General features: G+C 34.8%; 1 protein-coding gene across 2 annotated transcripts; it reads right to left on the bottom strand.

Moving 5' to 3' along the window:
- Window positions 1-1,510: 1,510 nt before the first annotated feature.
- LOC128242241 (glycoprotein-N-acetylgalactosamine 3-beta-galactosyltransferase 1-like) lies at window positions 1,511-15,903 on the bottom strand. Of its 2 annotated transcripts, XM_052959329.1 has the most exons (5): window positions 15,748-15,903; window positions 5,163-5,349; window positions 4,277-4,432; window positions 2,867-3,525; window positions 1,511-2,295 (listed from the first exon to the last, which is right to left on the bottom strand). In XM_052959329.1, exons 3-5 carry the CDS (start codon window positions 4,425-4,427, stop codon window positions 2,152-2,154), a joined length of 954 nt encoding a protein of 317 aa, XP_052815289.1. In that variant the 5' UTR covers window positions 4,428-4,432; window positions 5,163-5,349; window positions 15,748-15,903; the 3' UTR covers window positions 1,511-2,151. The 2 variants fall into 2 exon arrangements, with proteins under 2 accessions (XP_052815289.1, XP_052815288.1); XM_052959328.1 differs by lacking the exon at window positions 5,163-5,349.
- Between the last annotated feature and the right edge of the window lie 3,101 nt (window positions 15,904-19,004).

The raw sequence follows: 19,004 nt of genomic DNA, 5'->3' as shown, positions 1-19,004 counted from the left end.
TTCCAAACTGAAAAATAAAATCCATGCATGCATACGAGGGCTGTCCCACTAAATTGTAGACTTTCCTTATTTCTAATAAACTAGTCCTTATACGTTTAATTCATCATCTTGTGCAAATACACAAGAAATTACACTACAAAATAACAAAAAATACAAATTCTAGATATTTAGTAATACCATGTACACATAAGCGACTCAAGCCGACGTCAAAACTGCGGCGATAAACGTTATAATAATGTCACACATTATTGCTTTTCAATTTAATACACTTCTGGTAGCGTCTTACCCAATCCTCATAAACGTTCATCAACCAGTCACGGACTAATGTGCGGTTGAAAGTTTATAACACATGACTGATCTCATTACCTTTCCCATCAACTTCACTTCCTTCGAATTGTAAGGTGGTGGATTGTCGGCATGCCTCCAAACCATTGATGCCTGTTTACTCTCCGATTCAATGTAATGGACCCAATATGTATGCGAAAACTACTGAAACAAGCTCAGTAGCAAAACGTTTAAATTTAAACCCGGTTTAATGGCACTGGGTAAACGCCAAAAGTCTCGTCTGTTTTTATAATTCGCTCTGACTCGAGCATCCTTTTATTCCACTGTCAACAGTCTAGAGACACAACAAGCGCTCACGTGTGACGATGTAAGTATATGTTGTGCTGTAGACTTACGTATACCACATTAAAAACTTCGTATCGTTGTCAGTGAAAACGTCAATTGTTCAAAACTCAGCGTCAAATTGATGTCGTCGTCATACGATATGACGTTTTCTCGGGAAAATTCACGCAAACGTTTGCTCAGAACACTTTTATCACATAAATTTTCTTTCGTTTGTTTATTAGATTGCGCCCTAAAGGTATACTTGTATATTGAACCAATGTATGAACACTAAACTAAACAATACTGTTTCAGTTTTTCTTGATTATTTTTATTCGTATATTGATTTAATTAGATGCAAAGCATTTTTTCTAATGTGACTGCGTATATTTTTTTTTTATCAACAAAGTCTACGATTTAGTGGGACAGCCCTCGTATTTTTAATGTCACATCTAAAGATTGAACTGCTTGAAGTGTCTTGTTTTGACGTAAGCTCCAACTTTATTTTATCGCTTTGACCAAATTTCAGATTAGCATAATCGGCAGCCATGTTACTTTCTTCCGTTACTCTTCATACATACCGTTGAAAATTGACAGACATAATTTCTTTAATATTAATATGCATCAGGCAGGGGAGACAACTCTTCTTCCAGCAAAATCGCATAATACGTTTAAATACTCATCAATAACCATGTTGTGTTAGCTGTTTCCGAACTGGCTGTTTTAAAATTTGTAGAGATCACGCATACCAAGCTCATTTCGAACTTTCACCAGATTATTTTTCTAGTCATATATCCGCATTTATACCATGCGGAACTAATGAAATTGTCTCCTTTATTTTTCATTACTATCAGATCTTCCGAGCCAACGCGAAAAACGGTCATCATCGACTTTTAAAAATCTCCTCCGGGCTATTGCTTTTATGTTTGCTATATACAAACATGTTTTAGCAAAATCTTTATACAAACTGTATAACTTCGATAACCAATAACTTTGAATGAATGATAGAAAAAGAATGCTAAGTATCGAAGAAGAACCTTTCTAATATCCGAAACAAATCATTGTAAAACAATAACTGTTTGGCAAAGGATTGATGGAATGTCTAACCAAGCAGTCACATTTGCTAGGTTCACAACACCATGTGATTGACTGTAAGATCAAAAAAGTCACATCTTCCACATAACACAATCCACATGTTTCCTTTATATTACCGAAGCCCAAGGGCATTTCATCCCTTTGACAGATTATTATTTTATTACAATTCACGTTTAATTTTGCAAGAACTATTTTCGATCGCTGAAATATTTACACAAATGTTGATTGCAGTCGCCTTTTTTAGAATCATAGAACCATGTGCTTGATTATAATATCACAAAAGCCACATGACTCACATCACAAAAGCCACGTTTTTCCTATATAGCTATATTACCAAGCCCATAAGCATTACGCCCCTTGCACAAATTGTCAACGTTTCTAATTCACACCTAAATAATAATTGCATTTATCTAAATATTATTTAATTTTAATGCTACGGCATTTACGGTTTTACGCCACATTCCGATTTAATTCTTGAAGTTTGGAATGAATACCGTACGGTCTTAAATGATAAACAAAATACTCCAGTGCGTACATGTTGGCCGGGGGCACGTAGTGGAAGCTTATTGCATAGTCGGAGATGCTCTCTAGACCCTGAAAGAGTAAAAGTAAATACTTATTTAGGATCCATAATACCGCTATTTCCATTCGGGCAAGGTTTATTACTCGACATATATTTTACTAAGAGATTTTAGAATTGCTACATTTAGGAGGATTTAATTACGGAAAATATGGTATTAGTGACATTTTGATTCCAAAACGTTTTGTTTTTAGTTATGAACAAGGCTTTAGGTTTTGAAAACAACTTCAGTGTTGTATTAATACATATTAACACTTTCTTCCATAGCACAAAGCAGGACAATAAGATTCGATGTTATGATGGGTTCTAAAAACATTTCCCTATCTATTTTTCAATAAATAGTAAAAAGGGTATTTATCCGCTAAGACCAGAGAAGTATACCTTGTACATGTGGTAGTACATATAATAGTTTACGGTTTTCTGTACAACCATTTGACATACTGTTAAGAGTCAAATATGATTTATAAGGTTGGAAAAGTACAAATTGAAGGCTAAACGTCAGACAGTCGTAACACTCTCTATTTTATATGATATATTTTTATTTTGTTGAGCCATAGGAATAAATTACCCCTGGCATTTACTCACACTTTTGGCTCCGTGTGCGTCAAAATTAATATACCACTTCGGATAGGCGCCCATAAGATGTGTAACCGGTTCATAACAATGAAATCGACTTCGACCGAACCGGTCAGTGGAGTTGCCAACTTTAACCCCCAAGTTCAACATACACTTGGCAAATTCCACGTCCTCATCTCCACCATCTTGGCGGCACATGGATGATTTCGTTTCGTGAGAGCCAAATCTCCTTAGCGCCTCTTTGCTAATTATATACCCCGCGCCTCCACTGAAGTACCCTTGTTTAACCTTATCCTTTATATGATGACCGAAAAAAATTGGCGAGTCTTTGTTCTGGCTCGAAAGAAAATAACGTAAGTTTTCTAAAATAGTGTATGTGTCGTCATCGGCTTTCATAAACCAATCAGCGTCGTCGAAATGATGGTCAAACACAAATTGAAATGCTTTCATAGTTTTACCAGTCAAATGATCGCGACCCTCGGGAACATCAACTCCAACCGTAGGAAAACTGTCATTAGTCACTGAACTAATAAATATAAGCTTGTTACATCTATGAGCCCACGTGGCACGCACATGAACGGCTTTTTTCTCTAGATTCTGGGGACTGGTCATTATCCAGCATAAAACCCGTACTTGATCATACAATTTGTTTGCCTCTGTGTCGTAGTCTGAAAAAGTTTTGTATGAGATATTTTTTAATTTAAGAAACATTTCAAGATAAACTTGACATAAACTATGTCAAAAATAAAGATGCCGATCATTTTAATGTTACGCCTTTGATACAGATGAATTATGTAGAATTTTACATACACATTAAATTTAATGCCGTTATGTGCAAAACGGATGCCTGCTTGAACTTGCCTCTTACATTTTGATGATTTTATCTAGCATATTGACGATGATGATGACTATGATGACAATTCTAGTAACGGTGATAATGACGAAGAAGAAAAAGACGACGATGATGATGATTATGATGATGATGATGATGATGATGATGATGATGATGATGATAATGATGATGTTGATGCTGATGATGATGATGATGCTGCTGCTGATGATGATGATGATGATGATGACGATGACGATGACGATGACGATGATGATGATGATGATGATGATGATGAAGATGATGATGACGATGATGATGATGATGATACTGCTGATGTTGTTGTTGTTGCTGCCGCTGCTGCTGCCGCTGCTGCTGCTGCTGCTGCTGCTGCTGATGATGATGATGATGATGATGATGATGATGATGATGATGATGATGATGATGATGATGATGATGATGATGATGATGATGATGATGATGATGATGATGATGATGATGATGATGATGAAGTAGATAGTAATGTCAACGGTTACCATGATGATGGTGATGATGTAGATAGTAAAGTAAACGGTAACCATTCCACTTACCATGACCCTCATGAGTAAGTCCGTCCTCGTTGTGCTTTACGCTGGCTGATAACCCAAGGATATCTGGGGTTGCTAAGTAGGTGATGCCCATGTACGCAAACCCAAGGCCCACGGACAGCCCAAGTCCGAAGTTAAAAATGCCTGTCTGCATCTTGTCTGCAAACAAACAGAAGTTATTCGTAATGTCTGTGTTTAAAGCAGTTTATTTTAGTATTTGTGTGATTATCCAATTGTATATACATGACGTTATAAGAAAGGTGTTGCGAAATGCTGCATGTATGCGTACGTGTATAAGTGGATCAGTTTTGAGGTATACACCATCCAGTAATAATTTATTAAAAAGAATGAGTCTTTAGACGCGTTCAATTTTGAGACATATGTCATACATCAACAGCATAGATATCAACTTTATCACGAGCAAGGCCAAATCTATGCGAGTCTCACTAAATATACATGTTTTTTGGGCAGTACTCATGAGCTAACTCAATGTACGCAGAAACTCAACATGCTGCATTATTCGATATGTGTACGTTTGTAATAAAGGATTTAAATCGAAAAAGAAGGACTGAGTACTCAATGGTGAGCAGGGATTAGGGACGTGTGGTGGTTGGGTGATTATACCATCAGTTTACATTGAAGAGACAACGAACACTATTACAATTACCACCTTTACTAGTACGGATAGCCACACTCAAACGTGCAAACACAAGTTGTGAAACACATAACTAGATGCATGAGGCCTTTTATAAGCATTTCTAACCCTAACCGTATGGCAGTAAGGGGATTAGACACCAGATGATTCAATTGCAAGAAAAAAAGAAAACTGTTAAAACAAACCTAAAACACAATTGATATCATTGTAAAGAACACATCGAATCTTACTTACTGGTTTATCGCATTGCTTATGACACATGCTTCTTTTGCACTTTTGCGCATTTGTCCAAATCGAAATTTGCTGGGGTCGTCTACGACCGTCTTCGACGTTACTTCCAGTAAGTTTAAAATACCGTCGGTATACTTATCTCTACTCATCACGTGGCTTTAACATGCTAATTATACAACTGTATGGCTTCCTGAAAGAATGGACAAGGCTGCATTGCAATGAAATGGAAAACTGCTGCGAAACAACGTAGACACAGAGGCCAATAGATCGACATCGGTAAAGAGATTGGTCGAAGGAGTTTTTGAAAGAGGTTATCTCCTCTGAAAATGACAGCGAGTCGCTAAAACGATTATTTACAGGTAAGTGTGTGAAACAATCACATGACTAACAAGGTGTTTTGAAAACCATTCCGCGTTTTGTTGTTTATTTATAAAATGGGAAACCGTTATGCGATATTTTCAAACAGGGAATCTCAGTAAAAAGTGGCATGTTTGTTTCATTTTTTTTCTTTTAATCATGCATATACAATGATAATACCATTATTTTTAAACTATCAATTTTAATTATGTCCTTTGTCTTGAAAATGCTTTATATTTGATTACTTCATCACAGCAGTTTTTAAGCTTTTACCTATTGTATTTCAGATAATAGCTGTTCAGCCAGAGATATACACATATACAAGCCAACTCTGTCAGCACTGATAAGGAAAGGCCTTTAAATTTAAATAAAACCTACATTTGCTGCAATTATAATCGCCTATCGATTTGGTTAAGCGTACATTGCAGTTTTGAAACTAAAAAGGCATGGCGTCGAAGTTTGGTACTGGTGAAAACACGTACCAATACAATAGATTTAGAACACATCATAAACAAATTTTTTATGACGGGCTTGTTCGCTCCGCCGATTCCGCCGTTCTTAATCTGAAAGTCTTAAGAAAGTCTTCATATTATGTTCATACTATTTCAAAGTGCAAGCACCAACTTTACTATTGGCAAAAGTATAGTTTTTTTCAGTTGCATGGTCTGTAATTGTTAATGCGCTTCAAACGCAGATCAATGATGAATATTACTCCAACCGCAAAATTTGACCATTTATAAACATTCATGCAGAAAGCATGGAATAACATAGTTCTACTTCTGAAACAAAGTGAAATACGTGTTTTGGGTCCAGATAAACTACGTTTTGCCAATCTCCGAGCAAGTTTCTCTAAGTTTTTGTTTATATTCTTGATTGAAAATGTCTCAACTCTATGAATCATTCGGAACTCCTCGGCCATTTTCCATCGAAAACGAACTCGGATGTATATGAACGGTTTACAATGACAGAAAATCTAACATTAAACTACGCTGCAAGAAGGTCGCGTATTTATCAAAATTTATCAGTTGAACTTTACCCTTGGGAATCATAATTATTAATGCAATAATACTCTTCAATGGCAATCTTTTTAGACTAAGTAATACTATTATTAATTTTTACGCAGTTTTTCTACTGATGAACCGGTATACATGCGAGGTTGTTTTCGACGGAAAATAGCCTCGGAGTTCCGAATGGTCAGTGGACACTTGAACCATTGGTACATTGTAAAATTAACAAACAAAAAGAGTATTGATGTGGACAGATCATGAAGTAACCTCATTTATTTAATATACTCTTTGTGCATATTACATCGTGTTTATGACGTTTTATCACTTACTTGTCAAGGTTTGAGAAGTCAAGAATGTTTTAGAAAGTTGTTTTGAGTCATGATCCTCTGAGAATAAGCATCAAGGACAGTAGCCTAAATTATAATCAATATTTTGTCGAAAGGCACAAAGATCAAGGTCAGTGGCTTATAATTGGTGAAATTAGAAGTTACGTAATCATGATTATAAACGAAGGGTTCTTAGTCTTAATAATGCAGATTAATGCAGACATGTTTCAAACGCATTAATCACCATTGTATGTCAAAAACCCATGGTGCAGTATCGATTATGTTTTTTGGAGATGTTGGTTACCTAGACTACCATCAAATGGGCGTCCAAGATGGCCGCAGAAGTGTAACAAAATAGGGAATTTCTTTCAAATGTGTGCATTAGCTTACAATTTTGGTTGAAACCATCGTTTAGTTTTTGTTAACATTGAAACAATCTGATATATAAGAAGAAAGCATTTTGAATCATCAATATGACGTTCGAGATGCTTGCAAAAAGATCAATCAAAATGAGGTATACTTAAAAATAGGCGTGTTGTATAGTATAAAAAACTAATGAAAAACTCCTCTTTGATAGGTTGGAGGCATTTAGCGATTTGGAAAATATATTGTTTCTTATTTGATTTATTTATTTATTTAAAACATATTAAATTAATATTTACTCAACACTACCAAAAGCTATAAATCATGTAAGCCAATATTGCGTCCAAGATGAAATTCATATATTAGTTTAATTTTACGACAAATACTTATTTCCGTAAATGGTTGAAATGTCTCAATTGTACTCGAAATGAAAAATAAATAATAGGACATTTTTGAAAAGTTCTAACTTACCGTCGTAGCGGTATTCTTGCTTATTCGGTTGCATAATTCATCATAATTCACTTGTTTAAGTATTTTGTTTGAACTAACGTAAATCTCCATTTAAAGACGGAGTAGAAAAGTAATTGTGTACATGCAATAACAAATGTTGGTAGATTGAAATAACAGGAGAACGTGGTGATAAAAGAAAAGACGGACAAGAGGCTCATTCGGAATACAGGTCCAGACACTGAACGATTACTATTTAACGTCCATTGCATTGGAGTTTACACAACGCTTTCGTAACAAAGCCGTGCTAAACCGTAACACGGTCGTGTTATAACGGGGATTTGGGTTGACTACTTTAGTACTTGTTCTCTCTTCGAAGTGTTTTAGGGGCCACCATCGTAGACATTGTTAGTCTCAAGGAAACCATTCGCATTGTAATCGATCCTGTATTCACAAAATATTTGTGAAACGTAGAAAATGGCTAAACGGTATTTGCATAAACCTTGACCACTTCTGTGTAGGTGTCTTTATAAATTGGGATAGGCCTGTTAAATTGTTCAAATTAGTCTTCGCGGTAGCACGATTGTTTTGTTCAATTGGATAGGTACAATTAATTAGTAACTAAAATGACTTGGGATACGTTTCATTAGGAAAATGGTAACATTACTGTTTGAATAAATAGGGATGAAATACATATTCATACAAACAAAAGACGGTTTTATACGACGTTCAACGGTTTAGCTACGGTTTAATTCGCCTCAATTACGATAGTTATCATGAATAGATCAAACCAAAAATAAACCTGTCCGAATCCGATGACCCAGATTCTATTTTAACCGAAGGTACCATAAATATAGTCCCACGGCCGGAATGTTTTAATTTTGATTCAGTACGCGTTCATTTCAAAACTATTTGAGTGTTTTTCTTTTTATATTGTATTTAGCAACTAGTCAATATTAGAATAATTTCGTTTTCTATAAGTTTAGTTGAGTAATTCCGCAAGAACGCAATTCATTCTCACTATTCTAACTGCATAACATATTATGAATACTCCTTATAGCGCTTATTTTAGCAAGCTACTTAATATGCAGATCGCAGTCCGTAGCTATTGGAGCAGTTTGGTAACTAGGCAATTCAGATGTAAATGTTGATGTAAATATTTTGAGGTTGGTACGCCCGTGCGCGCATAAAATCGTGAAAAGTTAAAAATGTTATGTCGATCTGAAGGTATGAAATTCCGAGATATGGTTATAAAAGAATGCGGGCCTAGCGGCCAACAGCCGTCTGGTGGACGTATTGAAAGTTTGAACACACACTTCAGACACGTCAGCCTGAGAAGATCTGTTATTTTGCTGTATCGTTAATGTCCGTAATAAATACAAAATGAAAATATCTTATGAACCTGTTCATATGTGTTGAAGGTTTGTCTGACTTGAGTTAATTGATATTATTTCAAAATGTCATAACAAATTTACATTTAATATTGGAACAGCATTTCGCGACAGAATTACGTATAAAATGGCATCCAAAACGGCTGCCAAAATATCTCATGGTAATGCATTTCTTTATAACGTCTACACTGGGTGTACTATTTTGTCCGGAATCTATTTATATTGTTTTTACAAATATTATTTTACTTACTACATTTTAGACAAGTCGAAGTGCAACAATGCGTCCAAGTAGCCTCAAAATTATTCCTATTCTTATCAATTTGCGCCTTTCATTAGAAATAATTAAAAAAATACACTAATATGATACATTGGATTCAATTTGTGATATTGTAATTGATGTCGACATTTCCATCATATTGTTTTTGGAATATTTATGATTCAGACAAAACCGTCAAAGCAACAAGTTCAAGAATAGCGGAAGCAACGTTGTCGATCGTAACAATATCCATAGGTAAATATGGGCTTAGTTAACGAAAATACATGAATGACACCATTTTCATTTAATTGTAAATTGCCATTCCACATCATTTTCACTATTTTTTTTTACAAAGCCTTATTTGTATGCATATGTGCTCTTGCTTTATATATTTATATAAAAAATATTGTGTTTTTGCGTTGATAATTTCCGCCAAAATAAACGAATGTTTTACCATAATGGTCGTTTCCTGCCGTGTTTGTGACGTTTTATACGTTTTTGAATGTGTTCTCACAAGTCATATTATTTTTACAACAACCTCTGCCGTAAACCCCTAATGCAATAGGAAAAATTCGTAATTGGTGAACGCTGCCACCTCATTAACAAAATGATAATGCTCGCATCCATTGGGCTTGAACAATTAAAATAGCAACATCAACGTAAAAACACTCCCTCGATATCTGACGATTCCTTAGCAAATTTAATTTCCAACTTTTTCCTTTGCAGTAAACAGAAAAAAGCGTCTTTCCATACAATGTCACAATGATTAAAACAAATTAAGCAACTGATACTTAAGGGCCTGCCGATTGAATTGAAGAACACTGATGTACTCTACAACAAAAGCCGTATAAAGCACTTTTACAAGCAATCACCTGTTGAAAATCTGGTAATTAACTCATCTACCAAAGAAACAATAAAGAATATCAATATTTATATGAAAACCTTCAGAAACAAGCCCAGTAGCCTCCAACATCAAAGAAAACATCATTTGCTATCCTTCCATCAGTAAGACTGAATATCCCCTCAACAACAAAATCTCATTTACGGTGCTTTATTTGTAAGAGACCCGGACCAAAGCTAATAACTGTACCATCAGAGGCAAGATTTTCAGCTTTTGTTCAGCGGAATGTCATATTAATTCAAAGGTGGCACAAAATGCTGTCCGGTTCACATGGATGAATCCCAAATAAAAGATGAAGCCCCCCAATCTGTCAAGGCATCTGTTTGCATTTATAAAGTGTTGAGGGAATCGTGTAACAAGACCCAAACACGATTTGATTTCACCTCGGTGAACAAAGAGAAATATGTCGATCTCACCGAACTTTAGAAGGAGGCCATTCAGGATATTGTTCTGGTATAGAGCAATATCCGTAACACTCCTGTCAAAGATATCCTCACATCAGCTGGGTTTTTTGTTTCTTTAAATTAAAATTAGGCCTTTCAAATACAATTATGTGAATTATATTTTACATTTCTAAATCAAGTGTTCAAAGAGCAATCTCCACAACAAGAAAAATTATAAAGAAAGACTATATTTCAAGCAAGAAGTTATTATCAACACACACGCCAACTCGCCCGATAAATGTTCATTGATGAAGCTGGAGACAGTTCACGTCTATTTTAAGTGTAAGATGGAGCACATATATATATATACTCAAAAAAGCCAAAACCATTATTTCAACACAGGTCATAGAGAATGTTCAAGGGGATGCCAATGTTTAAAGGAATGAATTGCGGGGTTGATGTCATTATCGGGGAATGAACGCAATTGGGCTGGTCAAAGTGTATGCAGTCCGAAATACTCAATACGTATGTTGACCAGCCCGTTTGCGTTCATATCCCCGATTATGACATCAACCCTGCAATTCATTACTTAAATTTAAACCAATAGTTCATTATTTTATTCAAGAATTGTTAAAAAAATACTTCATTTCATTTAGGAAAACTTTTCAGTAATCCTTTCTTACACATTCTATAAATAAAACGACCCGATTGTAACCGGAAACATTTAATTCAAATGACGTCACAATAATGCGGGAAAAGATAAACCACTTGAAATCACTTTTAAACGTAAAATTGAAACACTTTTTAAACAAAACATTTAAAATTTAATAAATTAACACTTTCTAAAATGTTAAATTATATTTTACGGGACCTGCTGCCACAATAAAAACAAAAACAAGATCAATAGATCTCATGTTTATGCGATTAATTGCGATCCGAACATGTTGTGTTCATCGATTCATAAACGCAATTGCCGAAAGGCAGTTCATTTAAGGAATGAAAGTAGAGGTGTAAATATAAGCCAATGGTTGTTGTATCAATTCTCAACAAAAAACCCAATACAAACGTTGAGGATATCATGACGTGGGTCCATCCTGGTGACGAAAGTGTGGTGGACATATTGATTAGAGATTCTCTACAGCTATTAGTAGTAGGACAGATGTATCAACATATTTATCAATAGTGTTTGATATGAAATTTTGTTTAAAAAGATATATACATACACTGAACAAAATTTCTAATTAGTCAGCCTAAAAAGATTTACATTTAAATGTTTGAAACTCCTTTTTTAAAACATCTTGTATTAAATGTATGAATTATACTTAACGTATCGTATGCACTAATAAAATATTCAATATTTGACCAAATGAACCGGAGTGTAACGAATAAGCCGTGTGCACCTTTTGCGTGAAATTTTATCGTGCAATCCGTGGTTTTCGTACATAATGATCTACACTTGTTACACGTTTTATGAACTGAAAAACATAACAAAATGGCAAAAATGACCATAAAAGAGCGTGGTAGAGCGGTTGGAATGGTTGCAGCTGGTCAATCTCTCAGATAGGTATGTTATCACATTTTTCATGACGTCATTTCTTTACCAAATTTATTTTGAATCATAATGTTCATGGTGTTCATTTTATGACATGCTCAAAGTTTTGCCTCTATTACAGGCAGCCGGAACAGTCAACAGACAATTTAGGACAATTCAGCTCCACTGGTCCAAATTCCAGCAAACCGGAAGTGTCACTGACCGCAGGCGGAATCCTAAATATAGAGTTACCACACGCCGCAAGGATAGGTACATTATTTTGAGTCATTTGAGGCATCGTTTTCAACCTGCGACGTCGACAGCGAGGCAAACCTTGGGTTTGCATGGTAGAAATGTTACACCGCAGACTGTTCGTAACCGCCTCCGAGAGGTCGGTATTAGATCAAGACGACCAAGAAAAGGTATCGTATTAATGCAAAGGCATCATGATCGGTTGGTGTGTGCGCGACGTCACCTACGATTCACGCTAGCTGATTGGTCCAATGTCATTGTTGTTGAAGAGACGAGAGTAAAGTTGCAACAAGCTGATGGTCGGGTGCGGGTCTACCGTCGCCGATGGGAACGGAACCACGCGGAGTGTGTACTTCAACAGGAACGATTCGGTGGTGGCTCCGTTATGTTTTTTACAGGCATTTCCATGCACACCAAAACGCCATTGGTCAGGGTACACGGTAATCTGAATGCACTAAGGTACCAAAATGACATACGTAGACCTGTTATCCTGCCACACATAGCCGCCAATCGAGGTATGTTACTTGCCCAAGACAATGCGCCATGTCATGCCGCAAGAGCAACGCAGCAATTGCTAAGAAACAACAACATCCAAGTTATGCAATTGCCAGCAAGGAGTCCGGACTTGAGTCCGGACACCATAGAGCATGTTTGGGACGCGCTCAAATGCTCCATAAGACAAGGGCCACAACCAGGTAATCTCGGACAACCTGAGCAGGTGGTGGTGCATGCATAGACTGGGATTCTCCAGGGAACTCTCCAAAGATACATTCGCTCTATGAGGTCGCGCTGTCGGGCAGTGATTGCTGCAAACGGGGGCCATACGAAGTATTAAATAAATTGTGACTTTCTAAACTGACAGTGGTATTAAATGAATTGGCACAGATCATTCAAATGAATTCAATAAAATGTTATGTACTTGTGTCAGACGAGTTGATCTTTGAATCGTGTTAAAAAAAACTTGTTCACTATCGAATAGTTTTTGAGTTATTGTCTTTAAACTCGTGTGACTAATTAGAAATTTTGCTCAGTGTATATAGGAGAGAAAAATAAATAAAATAAATAATAATTAATTATGTGATATGCCTCTTGAATCTTTGATTTCCATTTTATACAATGAGCAACAAAAGTTTATAATTTTAACAATATAAGAAAATATCAATATCATGTTGTTTACACAAATATGTCGTTTTGCAGATGCCTTTATTTTTGCCAAGAGGCGAAATCCAGTTTCAAACCGAGGTCGCCAACACAAGAAGACTTGTCATGAAGGAATTAATCTTCTTTTAGTATTTCAGGAACTTAAATAATTGCACATGTTTTATAATCATAAGTAAGGGCCAAGTCAAGCACCAAAATGACACTTCTATTAAATATGATATGACCTATAATATGGCTGTACCTACACAGATACCAAATAATTCATTGCACATGTTTTAAATCGTGAGTAAGTGCCAAGTCAAGCACAAAAATGACACTTTTATTAAATAGATATGACATATAATAAAGCCTACAAAGATTGACCTTTTCGACATTTGTTTTTATTTTATTTAATGGAGCCAATTTTGTTGTAAATGTCAGAAAGTCAGTAATATGAGACATTTGACAAAAACAGCAGGTCGTAGTTTCTCAATTTTAACTTAGAAAATTTATGCTTAGGGCAAAAATCATAACAAAAGCTTTCAGAAAAACCTTTACAAGATAAATTGAAATTGATAAATTGTGTTAAATTGTCAGTGGTTAAATTGTTTTTCATGCCAAAATCAGCTCATTCTGAGACAATAATTCAACTATCTATCTGTGCACCCTCACAGTTTAACCAGTCTGTCACTTTGCTTTCTTTAAACAATAAATGTACATAATTCGATAGAATGTCCGGCTATTTATAAAGAATTGAAAGGTTTGAGAACATAAATAACACTATGAATAGTATTTCCAAAAACAATATTGAGCATAATTGAGTAAGGAAGTAGTTTAATTATTTCCAGTTATTAACTATATACGTTCATAAAGGCCAATTCTTGGCATACTATTTAATCACAAGAATGACAACACTGACTATATTCAAGCTGATTGTACTTTAAATTCGACATTTATAGGGGTTTACAGGTGTCAAGCACATTACAGATGTGGCCATTTTTTTCCTTTCGTAACCAAGCATCAAACTGTATATGAATAACCAATGAATTTGTCAGTTTTGTACGCCATGGTTACTGTAATAGGTATACATTTCAGTGGTATGTTTACATTTATATTTGAAAAGTAAACCTTTTAAGAGAATCAAAGCATTAACACAGACTATAAAATTGTCAACTTGGTAAATTTTGACAGCCAGCTTGCAATTTGACGCCATCTTAAAAATGAAAATATCACTAAAAATGGTGCAAATGCAACGACCCGATTCTTGTATAAGAGGGTCTAGATAACCAAAATATGCAGGAATATTTCCTTTACATCGCAAGGCAAGGTTTCGCTAATTACTCCATTTGGCCGATTATCAATCTTAAATTCTAAATTGTGGTTTAGGGCTTCTCGGCGGCGCTTAGGTTTTATAAAAGTTAAACGATGCACTCCTACTCCAAAATAAAAAGTACTGCAATTAATACAGTTGCTTAAATATACCGAAAAGGACAAACATTTATTGAAAAGATTGTTCTTATGAAGCATAGCGTGTTTTATTTGAAAGAAAGGTGCAGAAGACAGGGTATTTCTACCTTATGAGACGGTACTTGATCACTGTAAATGTTTTAGGACCCACCCGCCATTTACTATTTTTATGCGCTATCAGCTATTGATTAAATGCACGGTTACAATCTTGTTGTCAGTTGTTTTCCTTAAACGCATTATTTAGTAATTAGTTAAAGGTTGATCACTCATATTTATGTTTGGTTTACATGTGGATGTATTGATTGTGAATACGAGTATCATTAAAATTTTACAATGAACGAAGATTATAGAAACTTTTTTACACTGTGGTATTAATGATACATGTCAATACTGAGGTAAACTAAGTCTCGCACCAAACAATAATTAAGATCCATACTTATGTGAAAAACTACTGAAACAAGCTCAGTAGGAAAACGTTTAAACATAAACCCGGTTTAATGGCACTGTGTAAACGCCAAAGACATAGAACACAAAAACAAAAAATCACAAACAAAAAACATGGAAGAACAGCACAAAACTCCACAAACATCACAGTGCATACATACTATATATATATACAAAAATCTGGGTATATTTATCATGCGTACCGATAAATAAATACAGTTTACAGTATCCCAATATGCATGTTAAGTTATTTACATGTATAAACTATCATCTTTTTAACAAAAATGCCGTACACTTTGTTGAAAGTTACTGCGTGTACTTACCTTTTAATTCGATATCTATCAAGTGGCAGCTTCGTCTTTACAAAACAAGGTCAAAAGTTAACTTTTATACACATATAATGCTATCCGGTTATAAATTGTGAGTGGAAGTGTCTTGTGCATTTTAATGCCTAACATCTGAACATCACATGACACTAATCGAATCGGTGTAATATTATACCCAAGCATGAAGAGCGAAATTCAAAACCACTCATCTTAATACTGAGTGTATCGACATAAAATAATTATTCGAAACATGCTATTTTAAAAGTGAATTTGACTATTTATTGCACACTTATTGTCACTTTGACTATATCAGAACAAAACAAACTAATTGTTTTCGAAATAATGGGAGCGTTAATGCCTTTGGTAAATCCAGTCTTATTCGTCAAATATGTAGTGATTTTGAAGATTGTGTATTACTCTATATATTCAATCAAGCATGTTTGATTTTAATGAAAAACGTAATGGTGTACATTGTATAAGTTTCGGTTGAAAGTTCAGCTATATATAATAGATATATTGAGAAAAATAGCAATGTATTGCTAGAAAATAGGATCGAATTAATTAAAATCAATATTCATATTGTTGCATGTATTAAGCGGGCGACTTTTACGCAAGAACTTATGATTTGCGGGACTACATTTCTGCAGATAACTTAGATAATGTATATTGATATCATGTAAATATCGTGGGCGATTCGTTTGAACAACCGCGTAATAAAAAAGACCATGGTCGAGTTAATTATTTGTGTAGGTCATTGTTTGAACTAAATTTGTATTAGCAATGAACATTTGTTAAATGATAGGTTACATGAAGATATAATATAACGTGTTAAGCAAATGTGGGACAGAGTGTTGTAAACTATCATATGATTGCCTCAAAACTGTATCCGTATATATTTCATACTAAAGCGTCATGTATAGGGATGAAGCAGACCTCTTTCCCATCGTCTCTTATATAAGATACCGCGATACACGAAGTGATATTCCATACCGGGCTCAAATCAACGTAACCTACGAGACTTATAAAAGGAGACAAAATGTTTCGAATGATTTTTTTTACTTATTTGGCATAAATCTTGACTTTAGCCTCGAACGCATTCAAACTGCTTTTTACGAAAACATGAACGAGGCGATACGATTACATGTATATAAATCGTCTGCATATAATATGAGCTGAAATCAAGACTTTAAGTTTGCTATACATTATCAGACCGTTTGGTGGGAGAACGAATGCGATACATTGAAGCGCGACCAGTATTCACTGTTAAGTCGCTTTAGGCACACAAATAATAGGCAAGATTTTGCTATATATAAAGCCATGCGTAACAGGTTTAAATCACTTTGCAGATCGAACCAGGTTTTGCATCATATTTACCGTAAATATATCCTGTTACGACATAGCAAATAATCTTAAACAGTTTTGGTCATTATTAATTTCTAGTACACGCCAATATAAATCATTTCTTTGTAATATTAAGAATAAAGAGTGGTTTAGGTATTCTAAAGACCTATTTGATGGTCAGTTTTACTTGATAAATCTAAATACGGATGATATACACAACCATGAAATTGATTCGGTATTGAAGTTTTCTATTACTAACAAAAACGTGTTTTGGAGTATCAGTCAACTTAGAACAGACAAGGCGTGTGACACTGATGGATTATGGTCAGAGTTTTACAAGCACAGGTGCGACGAAATAGCACCCATACTATCGATACTTTTCAATAAAGTGTTAGATACAGGGTCATCCAAGACGCTTTTTGGCAATATTTAAGTCCGGCTCGAGAACCGATCCATCTAATTATTGGGGCATTTTTCTCATCAATGTCATAAGCAAAACATTTTCTGGTATCATAATTGATCGGGCATTCGACGTGATCGAAGAAGCGCAGGCGAGTTTTCGAGCGGGTTATTATACCATAGATAAAATGTTCTGCTTACAGTCAATGATAACAAAGTATACATCGGAGCCTGGGGGTGTTTTTACCTATTATTTGTCCACTTTAAAAAGGATTCTTTACTTCATCACAAACTGTATACGTGTCTGAAGATATTCGTGGCAAAATATTAAATGTTCTGGTATCAATGTATACGAATTTGACCACGCGCGTTTGAGTAGTTTTATTGCAAAGGGAAAACTTGTACTTACTCCATTTAAGTTAACTATTCTATCAAAGGCGTCTGTAACTTAAAATTTCAAAAAATTAACAATTGTTTTATTCACTTCGCAAAACTTAATTTTCTGGGGTTCATTTTTAAAAGGGAATCATACTTAAGTCACATATGATATCGCCGTAGGTCCCGTCAACAATAGAATCACTAACGAAATCACAGTGAACTTACAAAGCATCATTATAATTAGTAACGTCTGGCAAGAAAGATCCATAATCTGTTTGGTTAATAAGTTTGTCTTCAAAAACAACCAATGATCAGAATTCGGAGTTTTTTTAAAGCAAGAGTAAAACTGCTGCTATCAAAAACAAGACACGTTAAACTCGACAAGTCAAACTTAATTGTTATTGGGCTTGCTTCATCTGGTTTGAAGTCGTCATTAGTAATTAACGTTTCTTTTATATTATTTTTTATATCACCTCTAAAAATATGTCTTAAAGTTCTTTACCGTTGTGATATATTATTACTGTGTTTTTGTAATCTGGACTTATATTGTACCAGAAATAAGTAATCAATCCAAAATAGATACTGTTTTTATATCCAAAACCGACGTACATGAGTGAAAATGAGACCGAGGTAAAATTGGAATATTATCATACAAAAAGAAGCCGAATTTGTTCATGTTAGTCAAGTGTTAACACAACTTAATGTGAGTTTTGGTTTGTATTTAGTACATCTAACAAAACAAGATTGCTATCGTTTATTATAACTAATAACTTATAACTGTATTCGAACGTATAATAAAGGCTCGATGTTTAAAAATAATACTTAACCGTACAATCCCATAAATGTTCGTTGTTTGCAATACTTCTATGAATGTCTTTACAATTGCTCTAAGATAGTGAGTTTTCTCTAGATATTCTTTTCGTAAATGTTTCGTATGTTTTTACAAATATATACAAAGTGATACTTATCTTCTCGATCTCCAAAACCACAAAAAGATAGTATCTGTGACAATGCTTTATGCTATCATTGCCATAGCTACCACTTTGTATGTGTAAGGAGTGCGAGGATAACCTTAGTTTTGTTAATGCAATGCAGTACGTTTTCGGAACTTTATACAATGAGAACAAAAATTCATA

Source organism: Mya arenaria, chromosome 8 (assembly GCF_026914265.1).
Source record: "Mya arenaria isolate MELC-2E11 chromosome 8, ASM2691426v1".
NCBI lineage: Eukaryota > Metazoa > Mollusca > Bivalvia > Myida > Myidae > Mya > Mya arenaria.
Note: the sequence above shows the minus strand (reverse complement) of the source record. Positions and strands in the feature narration are given on the sequence as shown.